The sequence below is a fragment of the Thermobia domestica genome, chromosome 15, assembly GCF_964235325.1.
Source record: "Thermobia domestica chromosome 15, izTheDome1.hap1.1, whole genome shotgun sequence".
NCBI lineage: Eukaryota > Metazoa > Arthropoda > Insecta > Zygentoma > Lepismatidae > Thermobia > Thermobia domestica.
The window spans coordinates 23,184,795-23,206,406 of NC_137468.1; the positions used below are offsets into that span (position 1 = coordinate 23,184,795).

A 21,612-nucleotide genomic window follows, 5' to 3' on the forward strand; every position below is an offset into this window, starting at 1 on the left:
GAAAAATATATAACTAATTAGTAAATCAAAGAAATATAAGTCGAAATGTTAAGTTTTGTATAAATAAATTTATAAGTACAGAAAAGGGAACATGTCATACACATCGTTATTTTAGAGAACCTAACCTATTCATTGAAAACCACAAAGTAAAAATTGTATGTAAGAGAATAACACTTACACAAATAATAAGAGAATATATATACTTTATATATGCTGTATTATATGTAGGCAATTTGTGATACTTTTATTGAAGTTATAGCATTTGTTCCAAAGGATCAATCTAAATATGCCCATGAATATATTATAATGAAAGAAATACAAGAAATTATGAAGATAAATATGTGAGTAATGTGTTGGCTTATCGTATACTATTTATTCTTAAAAAGAATCTAAATGTATGTCGAGGAAATATTATCTTGTAAAGGACAAACTGCGTTTCTTTACTAATATGACCGCAAAGGGGGTAACCGTGGCTAATATTGTGGAAAAACGGGTCTTTGGGGAGCCAGTTTATTTCTTTTCTTTGTTTATTTTGTTTATTCCGTTATGAGTATTTCAAGTTTGAAGTTACCGACGAAGAGCCTGTAGTGCATTATCATGTAAGTAGCCCACTATGAGAGGGACACTTTACACAAAAGCTCTTTCAATTTTCAAATTTAAAAGTAGTAGAAGAAATAATAAAGAAAAAGGACTTGAACCATATAAATATTGTTACTTGACTATTTCAACAAAAACGAAGTTGCAACTGTGCTGACGACCTTTACGGGGATGGAGATTTCACAAGTTTGGTTGGACCTCGCATAGAATTTGTGTGAAAGACCATGAAATCTACGAGCAGCCCTGTCTATGGCTGACCTAATTCATTAAGCGAATGTCTGCTTCTTTTTTACATTTTCGAAATAAACCAATATATGTATTTCTTATTATAAGTAGAGAAATGCAGTAGGTAAAAGTTAATAATAAAATGTCTTCAACAAGAAGCTATAATCTTTAACAGAAAATGGATAAGGAAAGTAAGAAGAAACTCAATTATTTTAGCAATAATAACATCGTTAATAAGTAGGCAGTAGTTAGTATAATCATGACTTGTTTGCAAACACGTATCTTGAGATCTTTTTTGAGTACTCTATTTAGAACGTTTAGAATATTTAGTTTTTTTTTCATATAATTTATTAAGAGTCAGGTTTGCGGGGTTCTTAGATTGTAGGAACTTTGCCCATATTACAAGTAACTTTTGTCCTCTTGACCTGATTTACAGTCGTGAATTTTAAAACCGAAAACAAAAAAAAATTTCTTTTACAACTACAAATTTTGGTATTTATTTTTTTCACGATCTTGTACTTGGTGAGAAATTCTAGTTTGTAATTGTGAAAGTTGTGAATATTTGAAAGAATGTGATGAAATATTTTTCATAGCCTTGTAAAATATAAAGTAAATATTTTGGTAAGTAAACACTTTTGTAATTTTCTTTAAAAAGATCCTAAAGTGACGGCTTATATTTTGATATCCCTATTCAAATTACCCGTCCCGAAAACAGGTTCGTATTCATTTTAACCAATTTGAAAATACTTATTACCAAGACTTTTTAATTAACTTGATTGTTGTTACCTACGATTACAACTAGCATGTTCAAAAAAGTGTATGTGTCACTTTACGAAAAGACAAGGAAACTGCTGGTTCGCTACTGCCAGGACAATGAATGAAAGCTGTCACTGATTATTGGCAACGAAAGATACAGTTGTTAGTGCAGCATATTTTTTTATAAACTAAACTCGTATTCGAGCATCTCATTTTATTTGGTTCGATGTGATTTATTGATGTATACATATATAATGTGTTTGACAATGTTATTTTTAAAGGAAGAAAATCAATCAACAGTGTGGACTATATCTCATTAACTGAGTAATGTAGTCTTATAAATGGTGTAATAAAGATCTTAACCCTGGATTACAAACCATTCGTAAATTTTACGAAACACCATGTCCAAAATTGTTGAATTTGCTGAACCGCGAATGCATGACCACCCTCCTCCCGAATACCTTCCTAGCTCTTACAGGAGAGGATAATTTTGGTTTTACAGCCGTGTCAGTCGGTTTTATCACGCATATTTTGAAGGTCTACGTAATTTTTACGAAAGGTTTGTAACCACGTTAATTTTTTTCACAAATTTTGACAGATCTATTTCCCTGTTTTTAACATTAAATGAGTGTTTTTTGGACTATAAACAGTGCAAAGAGTTATGTCATAGTATTATAACTATTTCTTGTCTTCGTTGGTGGAGAAACTATGGGTGACACTGAGGAAGAACGTGAAAATAGTCAAATAAGAGGGTTTTGGATTAGATACCTTCTGGTGAAGACACTAGTGATATTGCTAATGAGGCACATCTTCATCACTAACCCTATGGCAAACCCGCAACAAGGAATAAGAAAAACTTGCTTTTACTGACCAACAGTGAAAAGGAGAGTGACAAGGACTGACAACACACCTGTGTAAGCACTGGAGGAAGGCAATTTGTGCTGAAGATAGAGCTGTGTGTTGCGTGGTGCGTGACGAGGAAAAATGAAAAAGTCTGGAATGACACTTTCAAGTTTGCACCCAATTACTTTTTTCGAACTTTATATGCGAAATGCTACGCTTTTTAGTTGTGTTGTACCTTTTACTTTAGTTATCTATTATTGTAATATCTATAAAACAAACGTACATAAATGTAACTCTTTCCTCATGACGTCATACTTGCAATTCAAGTATACAGCTAAGAAGTTATATAATTAATTATTTACATCTACTTGTTCAATAAAGTTTCCAAAGGCATCCCATATTATTGTCGATATAATTCCATAAACAAGCCCATTTTCAGATTTTAAAAGATAATATAGACAGAAATAATAAAAAGACTAAAATTGAGTCGTAAAATTTACGAATGGTTTGTAACCACGTAGACACAAAATAAGGTTTTTAATCCAGGGACAGCGGCGACGACTTCTGTATTATTTTGGGGAGGCATTGAAATATGTGTATATCCTTGTCACAAATTCGAATAAAGATATCTACATTCAGGAAGGCCAATCTCCAAGATCAGTGTGCATGGTTAATGACGATATAATTCAATTTCACTTTTATATCAGTAAGTAGCTGTAACAGAGCATCAATGTTCATATGTACGAATACGATATTTTACTACATGTTCTAGAAAAGTTTACATGGGTTTTTACACGCATGTATAACATTTTGTTTACCTCAATATTATCAATGGAATGATATATGTCTCGTCATTTGAAGACTGTTAGAACTACGCGTTTCATTCTTGGAAATATGTGTGTCAGTGTTAAGAGAAATCAAGTAACAAAGGTACAATCCGATTGTTAACAGTTAATATTTTTCACTTATTTTATTTTTTGGTTATCGAATAATTACAACAAACATTAATCTTTTCGGGTTCGATTCCTAGTAAGAGGGCATTAAAATTCAAACGCGTTACGTCACGTCTCATATAACCTCTGTACAGCAATGGGATACTAAACTCCAACAACCAATATCAGTAAACATTCATTTTGAAACATAATTGCGAATTAATTAAAGTAAGACACATCAAAATTAAAATACTCTTTTCCGCTTTCTTTCATCAATAATTCTTCTTTTTCGTAATATCGTGGGATGATGAATGAAGAATACATCTAAAATAAAATGATAGTTCGGTGACTTATCTGTTGGCAGATTTGTCCATTGGCAGATTTGGTAATTGGCGGATTTGGTAATTGGCAGATTTGGTAATTGGCGGATTTGTCAATTGGCAGATTTGTCCATTGGCAGATCTGTCCATTCTCACGATTGGCGCATTTGGTCATTTTCGCGTTTGGCGCATTTGGTAATTGGCAGATTTGTCAATTGGCAGATTTGTCAATTGGCTGATTTGTCCATTTTCACAATTGGCGCATTTGGTCATTTTCGCGTTTGGCGCATTTGGTAATTGGCAGATTTGTCCATTTTCACAATTGGCGCATTTGGTCATTTTCGCGTTTGGCACATTTGGTAATTGGCAGATTTGGTAATTGGCAGATTTGTCAATTGGCAGATTTGTCCATTGGCGGATTTGTCCGTTGGCAGATTTGTCCATTTTCACGATTGGCGCATTTGGTCATTGGCAGATTTGTCCTAGGCCCACACAGTGTAGTCTTAACTAGGATAAAATAAATGAAAAGGTCGGTTTGCAAGTAAAGAGCAAAAAGTATTAACAAATAAGTTACTACACGATTTTGAAATATATGTTTAAAATCATGTTTTAAGACACGTTTAAAAACATTTTAAACATCTTTTTCATGTTTTAAACACATGTTTTGTTCTTATTTAAAAAAAAAAAAAAAAAAAAACTACTTTTTCCAACCCTGACTACTACTCCGGAGCCTTAAGATTTTTTTTTTTTCTTCTACCTTTCTTGCTTGCTTCATTAATTTTTATTTTTAAATCGAAGAATAAGTACCAACTGTCAGTATGCAATTCATTATTTGTTAACTGCCTTAGTCTTACATTCCAGTCATATCATACTAAATAATACAGTCAATCGTCTCAACATCACTTCTTATTACTTTCAAAGCAAAAGTACATGGGTGTTTCATAAAGAATGACTTGATTTCATAAGTCCACATAATAGGATAAATTGCAAAATACTCACAAAACTTTCAAGTTTTAGCTATGCTATTACAAATGCTCTATGTGTCCACCAACAGCAGGATTACTCTCAAAAGTTTGCCGAATTGTTTTTACCATTTCATCGGAAGTGTGAGGCCGACCTGGACTCTTACCTTTGCACAAGCATCCCGTCTCTTCAAATTGGCGATACCAACGACGAATGTTTTTGGGGGCAGGCGGATCAACGCCTTAACATCGACGAAATGCATGCTGGACCGAAACTACTGACTCAGTCTTTGGAAACTGCAGCACATAAAACGCCTTCTACTGAGCGGACGCCATCTTATTTCTGACTGACTGCAAACTGAGAAGACGCAATGACTGACATCTAACGGTGATTTTCTTAAACTCTGGGCCACACCCATTCAAACAACACTTCCATAATTATTATCGTCCAAAATCAGGCCATTCTTTTGGAAACACGGTGTATATTGCACTCATGAAAAATAATTTTATTTCTATACTTAAAATATGCTCTTCGTTTTAAAATGTGTTAAGAATATTGTATAAAGAGAACTGTTTGATTCCGTGACGACATCTGAGAGTGCTACAGCATAAACGGATAAAAGATTTGGGCTGTAATAAATTATAATATCTCGTCACTCACCGCCAACCGCTGCAGTTCTTCCGGCTGCCCTCTCTCTGTAGGAAGTGGAATGTAGTTGGTGATTTGATGAACAATGATTTGCGGCCGATACATGTAACAATACCTAAAGAAGCCTCCGCATGATGATAACATGATAATTAAAAACACAATTCCTGCCCTGAAAAACAAAAATGTTACTGATGAAAATACAGTATCTTATACGTATTCATGCAGAGGGTGAACATATATTGTCTGTGAATCATAGTTTATATTATATACATAAATCAAAATAATAGTTCATATTTAGAATATTACAGCGAAATGGTTCATCGAACAGGAAACTTTATACACACCACTGCATGTGCCAGTACCACCTGAACAGCGCTTCAAGTCCTTACGAGATCCTTCACCTTTCAATACAGAACGCAAATAAAAATTAAAGGGTAAATAACAATCTCTCAATCCTGAGTAAAGAGAAATTCTTAAAAACATCAGGGCATTCCCTACGAAAGGCACAACCAATAACTTTCACATATCGTTCTGCTGCCGTAATACCCAAAATCAGAAGTACCCATACTTTACACGCTTTCTGTATTTCGGAACACGTTTTCTATATTTCGGGAATCAATCTAAAATTGTTAATTTCAAGAATCAATCAGCTACCCTCGGCCCAAATTTGGTCACAGATTATTAGTTTTTAGAGTAGAGATTTAGGATTCAGATGTCTGGGCTTTCGGCATCTACAGCCATGTTAGTCTGTCACGTATGAGGGATGATGTCCTTCGGCGAGCCCCCTATCCGAGGAAAGGGAAGGAAGAAAGCGGCCTGGGACCTATATGTTAGGTACCACACTTGCATTTGCCCGGTGTGAATGAGGAAACCCCAGGAGTACCACATTCAGGATGGCTGGGCTGAAAAAGCTTCTAACACTTTTTCGACCGAGTGCCCCCACCGGGAATCGAACTCAGGACCGCTCGCACCGAGAGTCACTAGTTTTTAGTGTAAAATGACTATCATCATTATGTTATGGGAATTACTAGTCTTCAAAATGCTGTGTAAGCCCTTGTCAAAGGTTGTATTTATTTTGTATTTATATAGATATACATATATATTCATTATATGAATCGTTCTATGGTTCGTACTGAAAATTGAAAAGATGAGTATAAAGTTTCCTTTTTAAGAAAATCATAGTTACCTGTAGGATTGCTGAGAACACCCACACTAAAAAGACACATTTAACCTTCAAGCCACAACGGCACATAATCGGATGATTTTTGAGTCTCTCCGTTACTCCTTTCATTTTCTTTGCTCTTCTCTATTGTATTGTATTGTATTGTATTGAAGTTTCCCTCCCTTTCAGCAACGAAACTATACGAAACGTGAAATCCGAACCAGATGATTTCCAGCGAGGAATCGGAACCAGGGTCTCCCGCGCCGAAGATGTGTAAGCTAACCATATTGCCACAAAGGAGCTCTAACTCGCACTTCTGTATATTGCGATGACGTCACACTTATGGTTTGAAAGCTAAGTATCCATATTTAGTGCGTGTGTGTAGTTCTAAAATAAATATATAAGTAAATAAATAAAATAATCACTGTATATACCGCAGGATGTCTTAGAATCAATGACGTCTTAGATTCGCGTGCATTGCTACTGTTACGAACGGAGATATTGCAACTCAGTAACAAACAAAAATATTACAACTACCTAACCCAAGTTGAATTACGACATTGACATTGTTGTTCACGATATGCTGCATTTCCAATGCATTCGAAGGAATCGAGAATGACATTGTCTGAAAAAAATGGCAAAGAAAATACAACTCTAAAGAAGCTGTGAACATGCTTTCAACTGATTCCTCCAACTCAGAAGAAAACGGGGTCATTTTAGAATAGATGGCGTCTTACATTTGAGTAAATACAGTATAACTTACATGATTCTCGCACTTAGGTAGAAAAAATTTCAACAGTTTTTCAAAACAAATATTTCTGCTAACCAAACTGGAAATTGAATTCCAATTGGTCAACTCACTTGAAGTTTTAATGCTGAAAAGTATGTAAGGTAAATATCAGGATTGGCTGATTTAAACCAGCTGGTTTTTTCAAAAATAAATAAATAAAAACTGGTTTAAACCAAAAAAACGAAAAATGTTCGTAAAAGTGTAAGTGTTTGTAAAATCTTGATGAATACACATTTATGGGTTATCGCGTGTCACTCCCGCATATTATTCGTATTATATTCAGACCTAAATTCCCCATTCATTACTCAAAGAGATTATACTACAAAAGCAACTTTTTTTATATAAGTTTATGAATGTTTCTTTTGTGATCTTTTTTAGTTTGTTATTACTGTTATGCAATTGCAATCAAAGAAAAAATCCAAATATTGTTTTGCTTTAATAATGTTTACTATTGATAAAATACATCGAAATACCGTACTTTGGGGGGGGGGGGTCATACAAACCCCACGAGGGGCATTTACTGAAATCAGAAGTATCTTTGGTATCTATGTATAAATGGGTCAGAGCCAAAGTGAACTCAAATAATTCTTATCTTTATTCACTTTTCTTACTGATATGCAAATTAAGTCGTCGTTGTATTTTTTTTTAACTTGGACTAATAAAAGTCGTAGTGAACTACCTTGGACTTAATTAGTTCTTCTGTACTCTGCAATATTTTGAAATTGTCCATATGTAATTCTGTATAATGGTTTCACTTGTGCAACTGTTTATCTTTTCGTCCTTCTCAAATGACTCTTGACAATTAGACAACTATATTAAAAGTATGTAAAGATCAGTACAACGTATCAGGAGTCTTTCGTGAGGGAGTCGGCAGACGTAACACATTTGTGGCCAATTAGTCCCGGTTTCAAGTTCAAATGAAGGACAATTTGTTTCGGATGTAAGTCGAGAAATTGTTTGGACTCTGCTTTAAGCTTAATGTGACCCCTTCCAGCATAACCCGGTTGTTGCATAATAACACCAAATTGAAATAAACTTATTTCTGTCCATATGTGATACAAATGCATAGAGCAAATTATTTAAACAAACAAAAAACCTGGTTTAAACCTTTTTTTTTTTTTTTTTTTTTTTTGTATTTTCAATAAAAACCATCGTTTTTGCCAACCCTGGTAAAAATTCTCGTATTTGCTGGTAACTGGAACTCAAATCACAAGGATTGCAAATTGCTTATTTCTCAACTAATGAATGTAAATTTGTACAATACCCACGCAATTCTTAGGCTTATACGTGAAGTTTTATAGAACGGTTATAACCGTCTTGTTTGTGAGTCTATCGACAGATATGACAGTAAATAAATAAATAATAAATAAAAATAAAAAAATAACAGATGATAAGAAACAGTTTTCTGATATTGTATTCGGTCAATTATAAATTTTTAATTTTTATTATACTTTGATTTAAAATTTAATATTGCTTGTCAAGAAGATGAACAAACAAGGAAAAGACTGCTACACTAATTTAATTACTAGAAAAACCATTGTAAAATGTTAAGAATTATTATGTAATTTCGTCTGTGAATACGTTTTATCTACTGAGGAAAGCTTAATTTACAAATGAACTTCCTCATTATGTAAATTTTGCATTCACAGATTATCGTCAGAACGAAATTCCGATTTGTACATGAACCCGGAATTCTGGGTCAGTCTTTCAAGCGCCTAGCTCTACGTCATAACCACGAGCACTTTATGTAACAACCAAAGCAAAAGTAATAGTACAAAATCTTATGACTTTTGGAATGGTATAGTGTGTGGCCAGATTTTACATCGTACGTCGTCTCTATGTCTCTATAACTCTACTGGAGTTATATTTTAACCTTAAAATCCAAACATTTTAGTCAATATCTTTTAAAGTTTAGAAGAGTGACCATTACTATCACACAGTAGCACTCTCTGTGGACTTCTACTGGATCAAATACCTCGATATTATCGGTAACGAAAGTTACACCAGAGTGGTTTTGTGAAAATTCAAATATTTGAGTGCAAATTTGTTGCAGATAATATCCATACTATTTGTATAATATTTTTATTATTAGGAGACATGTTTTTGGTTTGGAACTATTATACTACAACGATGGATATTACATGATGTGATGACTTTACTGTGGACGCTACACTGCTGAGGAAAGGATTTAGGATTTAGATTTCAGGGCTTTCAGCATCTAAGGCCATTTAGCCCGTCATGTATGAAGGATGACGTTCCTTGGCGAGCACACTATCCGGGGAAAGGGAAGGAAGGAAGCGGCCTGGGACCTATGTTAGGTACCATCACGGCATTTGCCTGGTGTGAATGAGGAAAACCCAGGGAAACCTCATTCAAGATGGCTAGCCTGAAAAAGCGTCTTACACTTTTTCAACCAAATGCCCCCATCGGGAATCGAACCCAGGACTGCTCACCGCCGAGGAAAATGCGAATTTCCATTCGAAATTTCGGCAATTACTAAATGACAGATGTATATCAAGATTACTCCAAGTGAACATTTGTGCTTCAGCATCAGTTTAGTTTTTTTAAGATATTCAAGGTAGTTTATACCTTATACCAAAATTCTGATACAGAATTATAAAGACGAGACCAGATGTTTCTCCCCCAAGCCCGGATGTTTTCAATTTTTCTTTAACAAGGAAAGAAAAACGAAAGGAACAAAATATGATTTAGAAGTAGTTCAAATACAAAAAATAGTATAGGATATTGCAGATCAAAAAACAATCTTTGAACTTCACATTGGAGCCTTCAAGACTGGAGTTCTCTACTTCTTAATTTACGTAGTTCTCTGCTTCCCTGACTAAGCAGCGCTGCCACAATTGAATGATTGAGTGAGGAGAGACGGAGAATTAATGGAGACGTCAAACATTCTGGAGATCGCTGTAACGAATAAAACCCAGAACCTCGTGCAGATTAGCTTATAACTGTGTAATGAAAAAGAAAAATTACAATTTACACACTAACAACATGTTTAACCTAGAAATTACAAATATAAAATACCTACCAAAAATAGGAAAGACTATAAACATTGCTGCAACATTGGTTATCTCCACAACAATATTGGTCAGAGTCACAAAGATTCCACTCGCAGTAATATCCTTGAGCCTGAAAATAATAATAAAAATAAAGGAAATATCTGTCCAGGTAAAATAAATTAGGTATAATTTATGATTATGATTACACTATATTTTGTTCAGAGACTGCAGAAAATAAGTTGTGCCCATACTAAATTTTGTCCTTATTAGTGCACAAAAACAAGTTTTAAGAAAAACGAAAACTAGTTTTCGAAAATTTTCAAAAACAAACTCTTTCTTTTCACCACAGGTAAGGTTTCCTATCAAAAACCAGTTTTCCCATCCTTAGTCCTTATACCCCAGTCATCGGTTAAGTTTAGGTTCCATTAATACTTTCAGTCTGAGGTTTTCTACATGATTCAATTGAAGCCATTCTACAGACTTAATTTATTATACTGAATATTACGTAATTATACGGCCATAATATCACGCAATTGGTTCAATCACATCCACTCTGAATTTACAGTCCATAAAGGGCTAAGGTAGGACAGATGGCTTTCAGTTGGGTGTTTAGTAGACGGAACATCGGCTTCCATGTCAAAAACAATACCGAAACTGATTTCATTTGTGTAGCTGTGTACAGGACACAGCCTATATAATCTCGCCATGAAGAATGAAAATAGATGTTTGGGATTGGTAACGGGTCAGCTTAACATTCGGAAATACCAACAAAACTACAAGTATCAGAAATGACCAAAACAAAATCAAAGATATTCTTGAACATCTTGTTTCTTTGTTGAAGCTTAGCATTGGATTTGCTTTTTAGCACTGATGCCACACGAAACTTGTACCTATAAATTAAGGTGGAGTTCGAACCACCGTAATGTGTTCAAATACTCTCCAACCGGCAATTAAACCCGGAACCCAGTACAGCAAAGATGCGCGCGCTAGCCAGTAGACGAGCAGGAGAAGAGAAAAAAGTTCCTTTACTCTCAATATACCTAGTTATTTTATATTACTGTCAGAGGTTTACCTTGGATGCAGGCCAGAAGTCTGGTAGGCTGCCCTGACCAGGGCGCACTTGAGGGAGTCCACATTAGAGTGCCTTTTCTTGCAGGCCATTGATTGAAGCACCCACCACAGTTTGCAATCGAGCGGGTTCATATCCAGGCTGCTAGAGGGCCAATCCGATATGGAGATTAAATTTGTGATGTTGACCCATATCACTACTCCTGTGTTGACCGTGCCTGGTGCACGGGAATACAATCCTCTTGGAAGGTCCACTCTCGGTTGGGAATACAATGGTATTCAGTGGTTTGACAATGAGCGCCAACACTTGGTTTGGTACGTGATAGCAGATGTCTTTCTCCTTGTCCACCAAAAAGGAGGCGTGTTGTGCCGTTAAAGTTGGTTTAAAGGAACAAGTTTTGCCGATAGATGTCACTATAGTCCTCGTATCTCTCTCATGTATTTTTCACCTTTCACGAAAATTCACGATTTCTCTTACAAATTTCAAACTACAGACTTCAAATTTTTACAGAAGGAACTTCAATAATCTATCGAAGGCAACAATCCGTGACGATTTTTAATTAGAATTTTCTTCATTGTTGAAATGGCTTAATTGTTGAAACTGAATATCCACATCTTTAACAATATACTGTTTCAACAATGAAGAAAATTCTAAATAAAAAGTCGGCACGGATTGTTGCCTTCGATAGGTTAAGAACTTCCTTTTTAAAAAATTGGAAGTCTGTAGTTTGGAATTTGTAAGAGAAATCGTGAATTTTCGTGAAAGGTAAAAAATACATGAAAGATACGAGGACTGTAGTGATATCTATCGGCAAAACTTGTCCTTTTAACCAACCTTAAAGCACAGACACCATTACACCATGAACCCGGTGTGATGACTCGGACTTTTGCACCCCGCAAAGACGTTCTTACAGCTTCCACTGATAAGAATGCGTACACGATCATTTTGAACATTAAAGGTCTGCTCAACTATGAACAGCTTCTCGTCGGAAAAGATAATTGTTCTGTGACCATTTTCTGCGTAACGCTTGAGGAGACGTTTGGCTCTCTGCTGGCGTAAGACATCAATCAGGAAATGATCTGTACGTTGTTCGTAAGTTCTATGTCCCAGATCCTGATTGAGCTCTCTCGAAATAGACGTCTCTCAGGATATTACTGATTGAGTCTCGACGGGATTTCACCCAATCCTTGTAGCTATAGTTTTAACTGGCTGTGGTGTCCTCACTGTGCGCGCTCTTCCACTATAATGCCGGTTATTGACGGTTTACGTTTCACTGTAACGCTGGATAGTGCGTAAACAAATCGTTCACTGATTAGTAGGGGTTTCACGGTGGCGAAAATCCATGATGGTGGCATGCCCATCTTGTGAAATGCTACGGCTGTAACACGATTCTCATAGTCGTCCCTTGTCATCATTACACTTTCCCGCTGCCACGCATCTCATTGTGAACAGCTCGATGAGAAACTTCGTCCACAATACCTAGATGGCAGCACTCACTCACACCTAGCATGGTCAAATGGCGGTTTGACAATAGTTATGAAATAACCAGGTACAGGGTAAAGATTCTTGAAACTCGTTATAACCTACAACAGTAATAAATACTGCAATCCTTAGTTTGTTCCGCTTTTTACGTTACCGCAGAAAAAAAATCTACATTTTGAAACTTAGCCTCAAGTTGCACTTCTCTCAGGTATAAATTTTCCCCTAAACGTCAATATTCGAAAGTCATAAAATTGATGCCATCGTATCCCTGTTTTTAAACATTTTGAACTTTTGTCCACACTAATCTGTACAGAAGTATTTGCAAAAAATGCTTTACATTAGGATTATAAATAATTGTGAATCGAAGTACTTCAGTACAATATATGTAGCTAAATTGAACAAGGATGAAAAATCCAATCAATTCTTTTGTCACATAAAACACAGGAACAATGGCTCCGAATACAAAAGAAGGTGTGAAGTAGTTTGGTACTACAATGAATACATAATTTGACTAATTACAATTTAGAAACTGAGAAAGTTATTTAACTTTGCTTTAAAATAATAATAATTTCTTAAATATTTGAAAGAGAGAACAAGCACCATAAACAACCACATGTTACTTCAAAATGGACTGTAACTGTAATCTGAGGGAGAGCTGAGTAGCCCCGGAGATCCTGGGTTTGGTCTCCAGTCCAGTCAAACACTTTCGATTTCAGTTCATTCGATTGATTCGTTATATAGTATAATCATTGTATATGACTACGAACAATTAATAGTAATGAATAAAATGAAATATCTCATTTACATCCCACGATCAAGCACTGTAGACAAGAGGAGACGAATGATTAACGAAAGAAATTGATGGAATGTGAATGTGGGAGCAAACGGAAGAGCCCCAAGGAAGCCGACGGACATAATGTTGCCTGTCATAAACTCACTGACCTGGGATAGAACTAGGGACCCCGTGCACCAGTAATAGAGAGTTAATGACATCGCAAATAATTTTGTATCCAATCACAAAAGGCATTGATAAATGCAGCAAACAATCAATTTTATATCGAGCTATTTTTTTCTATAGATGAGAATACAAATGCTGCATATATTAAAGGGGTCTTGGGACAAGAGATAACTAACTTTGCTTTATTTCTTTTGTTATTGGGAGTCCTGCTGTACTTGGGAGCCAACTGTTTACATCGTAACAGTTGCCCGGAGTTCGTCGCTTGGAGGATCACCGCTCCCTGACGTCACGACACAACAGGGTTTGCCCAAGTGGGCCCATCCCGGGGTTGGACCCACCTGAAAAAAAAAAAACACTTTAACACCCACCTGGGTCTTTGAGTTTTTTGTTAGTATATTATTGGTACAACTAAGGTGATCACACTGAAACTGATTTTTAAGTTTTTGGACTTTCTTTGGGTGAATTAGATGCTTTCATGTTAAGGTATACAACAGCATTCAACATACGACCTTTATAAAGTTCTGAATGCACTGAATGAATAACAAAAACTTATTTTAGCTTGGGACAATTGTACAACAAATTAACGTATGGATTATGCTTATAGTCCATTTGAAGTAAAATATGCAACTTTATATTTTAGTTTCCGTGAATAGTGTGCTCACTGACTCGGTGACGCCGAGGGACGTTATCTCTCAAATGTTTGACGGGTTTAAGGCCATAGGTGTCGGTACTGCCAGTAAATATGTAAATACATTACTAAAACCATTAATATTATTTCTTATCTTTGATGATAACACAAGTATTATTCAGTAAAATTTGGTTTTCCAATAACAGTTTAGTTCGATCATTTGTTGCTACTCTTCAAATAAGCATTTCGTAGAATCAATACTAGCAATAGCGTAAAAATTCTTGTCAAATTTAAGAAGCTTAATGCTCGAAATTCCGAAGACTATGTAACGCTTACTAGTTCAAGTGCTGAGTTCAAACTTCCGTACTAGTGGAAGTTTCGATGTATAGTAACGGGAAATTCCCGTAACTGAATGCACAAAGTATCGGAAGTGAACTTCAAAAATAAACCCTTTATTTTAAGCTGGAAAATATTTATGTCATATAAGACGTTTTGAAACATTTGTTTTATAAAACTTGAATTATATGTTTGTTTTAAATTAATACTAGCTGACCCTGCGCTCTCTACACAGCGCATCATTCACATATGACCATGAATCTCCTAGTTATTCCTTACAGCATTTGTATATGTCCCTTTATAGACACAGGTTAAGGATATCTTGATAAAAATTGGCAAGGTGTAACATAAAGGGGAGATTTTTTTCAATATCTCGCACCGTTTGCAAGATAGAGCCAGCTTCCGGTTAGAGTTTCTAATTCATGTATGATCAGTGTTTTCCTTCTTCTTGCATGCAGTATGTAACAAGCAAATGCATTACATACACAATTAATTATAATGTCAGTGATATATGGTGTTCATTGGACAGAACACTTCAAACAATAAAGATTCATTTTAGCCTGAAGAAATGGTTACCCTTCGTTTTTCATTATCATTTGACCATGAAGCAAACGCCTGAGAGACAGTGGCGGCCTCTGAGGCAGTGACGCCGTGACATGTCACTGCCTTGAGAGGTAGAATATTCAGAATATTAAAAAGAAAGCGAGTTAAATATCATAACTGCTTCTGAATTTCTTCCTTTTTTCTGCCCGCTGCTGTATCTATTTAGTCGCAAGACCTAGCGCGAAAGACCTGTCGGTGGCAACTCTGCTTCGGTGACTGTCACCAGGCCCTTGCTTCTGAATGCTGCTTGGCATAGTGGTATCACCATATACGCGCCCTATCAGCTGTGTACGGGAAAGGCTTTCCATTGCTTCCAGCTCGTGACAACGAAAGCTTGTCACGCAGAATCCGAAAGCAGCCGATATTTCACGATCTCATATACACTGCTTCGGGGTTGCCGCGGGTTTCTCACACCAGGTGGAATTTTCAGTCTCGTGGAGTAAATACAGTTTACGAGTATCGGAAAGATCTAATTGATGTTATGTTAGCAACAGAAAACTGTGAAGATATAACAGTACAAACCACCTTAACTGAAGCTTCCGCGTACAAGCTATTATTAAATGAAGAAAATTTCGTATTTTGGTTGCCTTTTTTCCACAGCCAACTACAGAAGAAATGTACTGATCCTGTCAAGGTTCGAGAACATCTGCATAATTTTGAACTTGGTATGCAGTCAGCCAGAGAACAAATTGACAACATTATTCAGGAAGTAGAAACCGAATTAGAAACTGCAAGAGACGGACCATGTGCAAAAATATGGCGAAGTGAGGCGTTCTATAACGACAAAAAAAGACAAGCATTAGAAGTTTGTGATGCAATCCTAGTGGAGATCAAATCTAGATTTCACTTCACTGAGCACCTTGTAGCTACGAGATTATTTGCTGTAGAAGAATTTGACAATTACAAAAAGGAGTTCCCCGATAATTATCTCAGTGAGATGGTTAAAAAATATCCCTTCTTGGAGGAAAAGAAATTAAAAAGCGAACTTCAAGTGTGCTATTCGAGACCCGAACTGAGAACGGTGTCTGGCGCGGTGTCATTCTTAATGTTCATTATAGACGATGAATTGTGCGACACGTTTCAAGAAACAGTTAAACTCTTAAAGTTATTGATAACTATGCCAATGTCAACAGCAGAAGCAGAGAGATGTTTCTCGATGTTGAACAGAATAAAAACTTTCCTAAGAAATACCATGAAAGAGGGAAGATTAACTGCGTTAGGCATGTTGTTATGTGAAAAGACATTCGTTAATGAGATAGATAATTTTAACAAAAAAATTAGCGACGTCTTTTCCAGCAAAAAAAATCGTCGCATGGAGTTTCAGTATCGTGCATCTTAACTAGTCAACCAAACGTGTTCAGTTGAAAGTTCGAAGAGAATAAACAGTGCAAGTGAAGTGTTTCTTTTTAAACAGTGTACTCGTGTTTTATTCAATATCAGTGTGTATGTGTCCTTTTTATCAACAAGATAAATAACAAACTTAGTTAAATAAGAGCATCTCAAGATTTATTCCCCAAATTTGATTTCTGAATTCACTTCAATATATAACTGACTGGCATGAAGAAGAATAGAACTTCAGTGAAAGGAGCAAGAGAACCAGTACCTACCTGATTACTGATAATGTAAGCACAATCGATTATAATTAAATTGAAATTCTATATATGTTATAATAATAATAATAATAATAATAATAATAATAATAATAATAATAATAATCTAGTTCTGTCACTACCTAATAAATTATCACCAGCCGCCACTGCTGAGAGATATACAACCCCTGTGTACAACTATGTTGTGTTGCAATGTATAAATCATTGGATATGATGCTTTACTTTTTTTAAAAAAAAAAATCAACACTTTTAGAGTACCCTTAAAAATGTAATAAAGAAACAACGGCCACGGTTTTTAAAATATTTAATTAGAACTGGACAATCTACACAAAATTTGGAATCGATCAGCGAAAACGGCATGTTTCTCGCACTTGTGGTTTCGAGATCTCATTGTAGAAAGGATTCGCGACAAACACACAAAAATATCATTTTAATATATAGACCATATTTGGCACATGTTACTAAGGCTCCTAGGATGACTCAATGTACACTCATGTCCAAAATTATTGTTGCATGTCTTTAAATATGTTGTTGTAGGAATATAATTTAATAATGAATTCGCCCGGTATTTCTTACAATGTCAGTATGTGTATAATCGGCAAAGCCATGTATGTGGCAAATTTCATGTCAAAAGAGCAGTAAATAAGAACAATAAAACGAAAATAAAACTTTCTTGTTCATTTAGCAACATTTTGTTTTACTCATTCTAATTTTCGTATTTATAATTCTTTTCCTATGAAATTTACCACAAATACACATTTCTCGATTATACATATAGTACGGTATCAGTATTAAAAGTACCCTGCAAAATCATTATCAAATTATATTCTTACAAGAAGAAAGTTATAGATATGCGACAATCATTTCGGACATGGGTGTAAATTTGTTCGTTTATCTGCCTGTACCACACAGACTACAGGGTTCAAGTTTCGGTTATTTAAGTTTAAATTTTCAGGATACAAGCACAAGACACTAAATTTATTGTATAGATTTTGGCGGCCTAAAAATGTAAAATTTCAAAATAGCGGCCAACGGCCATAAAAAAAAAAAAAAAAAAAAAAAAAAAAAAAAAAAAAAAAACAGTGAATAGAAAATTGTTGCAAGTTGTGACAATGACAGTCTTGAAATATAAATCACATTTTAATACTTTTACCTCAAAGACAGAATATTTCGAAAAAAAAATAAATAAAATAAAATAAAATAAACCCGAAAATATCCATATGGGCCCCAGATGGGTTGGGCTTTTTCAGAAAAATCCGGGTTTTTTCAAACCCTATGACAGGAAGACAACGACTTCTCTTATCCTTGTTAGCCAGGATTTATTATCAACTTATTGTTATTGGGAAATCGAAGGAATTCGATGATTTGTAATTTATTGATATTTAACTTTGGCCAGCAGCTCTTTTTTCCTTCCAATATTTACCTTAGTTTCCTTAATTGCAACTTTTAATTAGTTATTCAGGTTTAGTAATTTAGCTATCTTGCATTTTATTTCAAGTTTTGTTTAATTTTCGCCTGTTCTTTATTCGTGTGTTTCACAAGTCATGATAGCCTAGTCATGCATTTGGTAAGCCAACTCTTCAATTCTAGAGGATGCCCTGAGATCAAGCTTAGAAAAACTACAAGGCTTGAAATTCGTTCTAGCATATTTGTTATGGGAAGTTTCCACTGTCGGATACGAAAACGCTTAGTATCTCTCCCAACACTTTAATCTGCCTATTTTATGTCGAGAACAGAACCCAAACAACCCCTGCGAGGCTTCTAACCCGTTCCTCCTCCTCCTACTTCTTCTTCTTAGATTGAGGCAGATACTTAATATCAGCCTCATGTCCTCTTGCAGTTTAGGACCTAGTGACCATCAGGACAAAGAGGGCAAGCTGATCTTTTGACTTTTTGCCACAAGTGAAAATCTTTCGACGCTTCTATCTGACGTCGACGTCACACACGAGTCATTGAACAAAACCACTGAACGCAGGCTTCTCGGAAGACTGGCGATGTGATCTGAGACAGGACTGTTTCGAGTCTGTATTAGTGCATAACGAATTCAGGACTTTCACGCAGAATGATAAGAACATCAATGGATTAGATCGAAATAGACTATAAGTTGCATTTCTTAAACCTTAACACCCATTAGCTGCTATTAATTCTTCTTATTGACTTTAGAATTTTAATCTGTTTAGACCTACGTACATACTCTACTTTATTGGTAAATTTTATATTTAGCCTTTATTATTCTCACAATATCGCCCCCATGACAATGCAGTCTAGTTTGTTACGCAAAGAATGAAAAAGTGTACGTCTTGACCGATAATCGAACCCGGGTTTCTGTTCTGATGCGTTAAATCCTACGCTACCCAGTACGTTCCCTGAACAGCCATATACCCTTGTCATTCCTGAAGTCGGTGCTCCGTCATTCAAACCACATGGCGAGATATGCCGGAAACGTGAGTCCTGCATTTTTCACTCTTTATGTATCTAGAAGGGATATCATTTAACACTCTTGCATGTGAGTATACATCAGTCATATAAATAGTAACTACACAATATCTCGGTAAAATTCTGCTACAAGGTAAATTTACTACGAAAATACCTGATGTCGAGTTCGCATAGCATATACTTCACAATTTCGAACAAACACCTTTGGAACGCGTTTGGAACGGTGCATCTGACCACTCTGGTTCCTTCACAGGTGTGTTCCACGCATTGGAAGCTATGGATTGCAATCATAATCATGTTCGGGCAAATTCATGGGGAGATTAAATTGGGGCTAAACTTGGTTGCACTCTTTACAATTTTATTGTAGATTTAAAATACGGGGTCACTTTTCCTAAAGTTTACAAGTGAGACCACTAATTCACGAAGGAATTGTGTTCAGGAAGTTATTTCAAGAGTTCCTACTGATCTGGAGAAATGTATTTCCCTGACTCCTCCCTGACCTTTGGCAAGAAATTCCCTGACTTTCGTGACAGGTGTCGGATCACGTTGACATATAAATAAGGAATAAATAACGGTGAATATTTATATATGAGAACATTCATTCTATAGAGACAAATAATAATCGATAGCTCATACATATATTCCACTTATTACCCATAAAAATCTGAGCAACGTTCCATATTGCGATCATTAATGGTTGACTAAGCTGAAATTTGTGCAATTAATGTTAGAAAAAATATATTTTATAAAATTTTCCTAATATCCAGCCTTTTTTCCTGGGTTTTCCCTGACTTCCCTCACCAGTAGGAACCCTGTATTTACATAGGTGCCAAACATATGTCATCTAGGCATTTATTCCGAAGTTGGTCATCCGCTTGGTTTACTGCATAAAAAAAATGTAATTCATAAAAGACACAATCCTAATGAAAGGCTAGCTCCAAACGCTCATCTAGCATAGTAGAGATGCGCTTTTAGGTTCACTCGAACAGAAGGTTCTGCCAAATACAAAATTTATAGGTCAAATACGATACGAAACATTTTTCATAAGGAATGAGTGTGTGGATACAAGTAATTACTGTCAGTGCACAGCATATTGAAATGAAGTGTAAGTGATAGTGAAAGTACTGTATATGTAAGTGTGTTCTTCCACTACCGTCGTTTATGTATATATTGCCGTCGCTGAAGCGCCTGATCCCTATGGACGCACCCTCTCGCCCTCCCCTGCTGCGCTCCTGCTCCGACTTGGATACCATTCGTGCCTTTTAATGGTCACCTAGCACAAGTTGGGCCGCAGTTTTACTATACGGATAAATTTGGAAGTCTTTAATTTGCCCATTTTACGTCGTAAACAGAACCCAACAAACCCCTGCGGGGCTTTTAACCCGTTCCTACTACTACTACTTATACTATGGATCCGTACAAAAAAAAAAAAAAAAACTGCATGGCATATTGTCAACGTGTACAGAGTTTGTGACACAAGCCACAAAAAGACATTATAGTACTATTTCCACGGAGAAACCTAATACTGAGTATTGTATCCATCTGACCCCACTTTCCAAATTTGCACATATCTTAATGCGTAAGTTTATGCTAGAGTATTCTCAACCTACATCAAAAAGCAGCTTTAAATTTAGCATTTTTGGAAATTTGAAAACAATAAAAACCTCTCATAGAATGATTCACCGATGTCCCAATATATTTACATGTTATTATAACATTTTAGTAGCAATGTATCCTATGTATAAAATACACATATTAATATACTTACAATTCCAACAAATTCTGTCGCTAAAAAGACGAAGGTCATAAACACAATTGTTTCCCTTCTCCCCATTGTCACCTTCTTACTTATACAACCTCCCCCTTATTTGACATTGACATACGGCAATATGATTCCCTGACTTCCGCTAAATTGAGTCAAGTTCGTTCCGATTTCATTCAAAGAAAATAACTGTGATTTCAGAGCAGTTCCAGATCGTGATAGCACACATGGCTGGTGACAAAGGAACGAGGAAAAGAAAATCCTGGGCCCTATAATGTAACGATTTGCGTCAACGTACTTGGCACAGTAATTAAATTTCATAATTGGTTTTTGCTTGTTTTGCGTTGCGATGCATAAATTTTGCGAGTACTAATATGGAATTAGGCCCCATGACTCCACGTAAAAAATAAATAAAATAGAACATGGGCATTCATATAGAAGGATGAGAGGCTGTAATTATCCTACTTGGATTTTTGAA

General features: G+C 35.7%; 1 protein-coding gene across 1 annotated transcript in view; it reads right to left on the minus strand.

Moving 5' to 3' along the window:
• The window catches only part of LOC145672111 (uncharacterized), a 45,666-nt gene extending 24,297 nt beyond the window's left edge, over positions 1 to 21,369 (minus strand). The window contains exons 1-3 of the mRNA XM_081741381.1: positions 21,141 to 21,369; positions 10,280 to 10,380; positions 5,297 to 5,453 (exon numbers count right to left, since the gene is read on the minus strand). Of these exons, the coding sequence (XP_081597507.1) occupies positions 5,297 to 5,453; positions 10,280 to 10,380; positions 21,141 to 21,206 (324 nt within the window). The 5' untranslated portion in view covers positions 21,207 to 21,369. The remainder of the gene's footprint in view (positions 1 to 5,296; positions 5,454 to 10,279; positions 10,381 to 21,140) is intronic.
• Between the last annotated feature and the right edge of the window lie 243 nt (positions 21,370 to 21,612).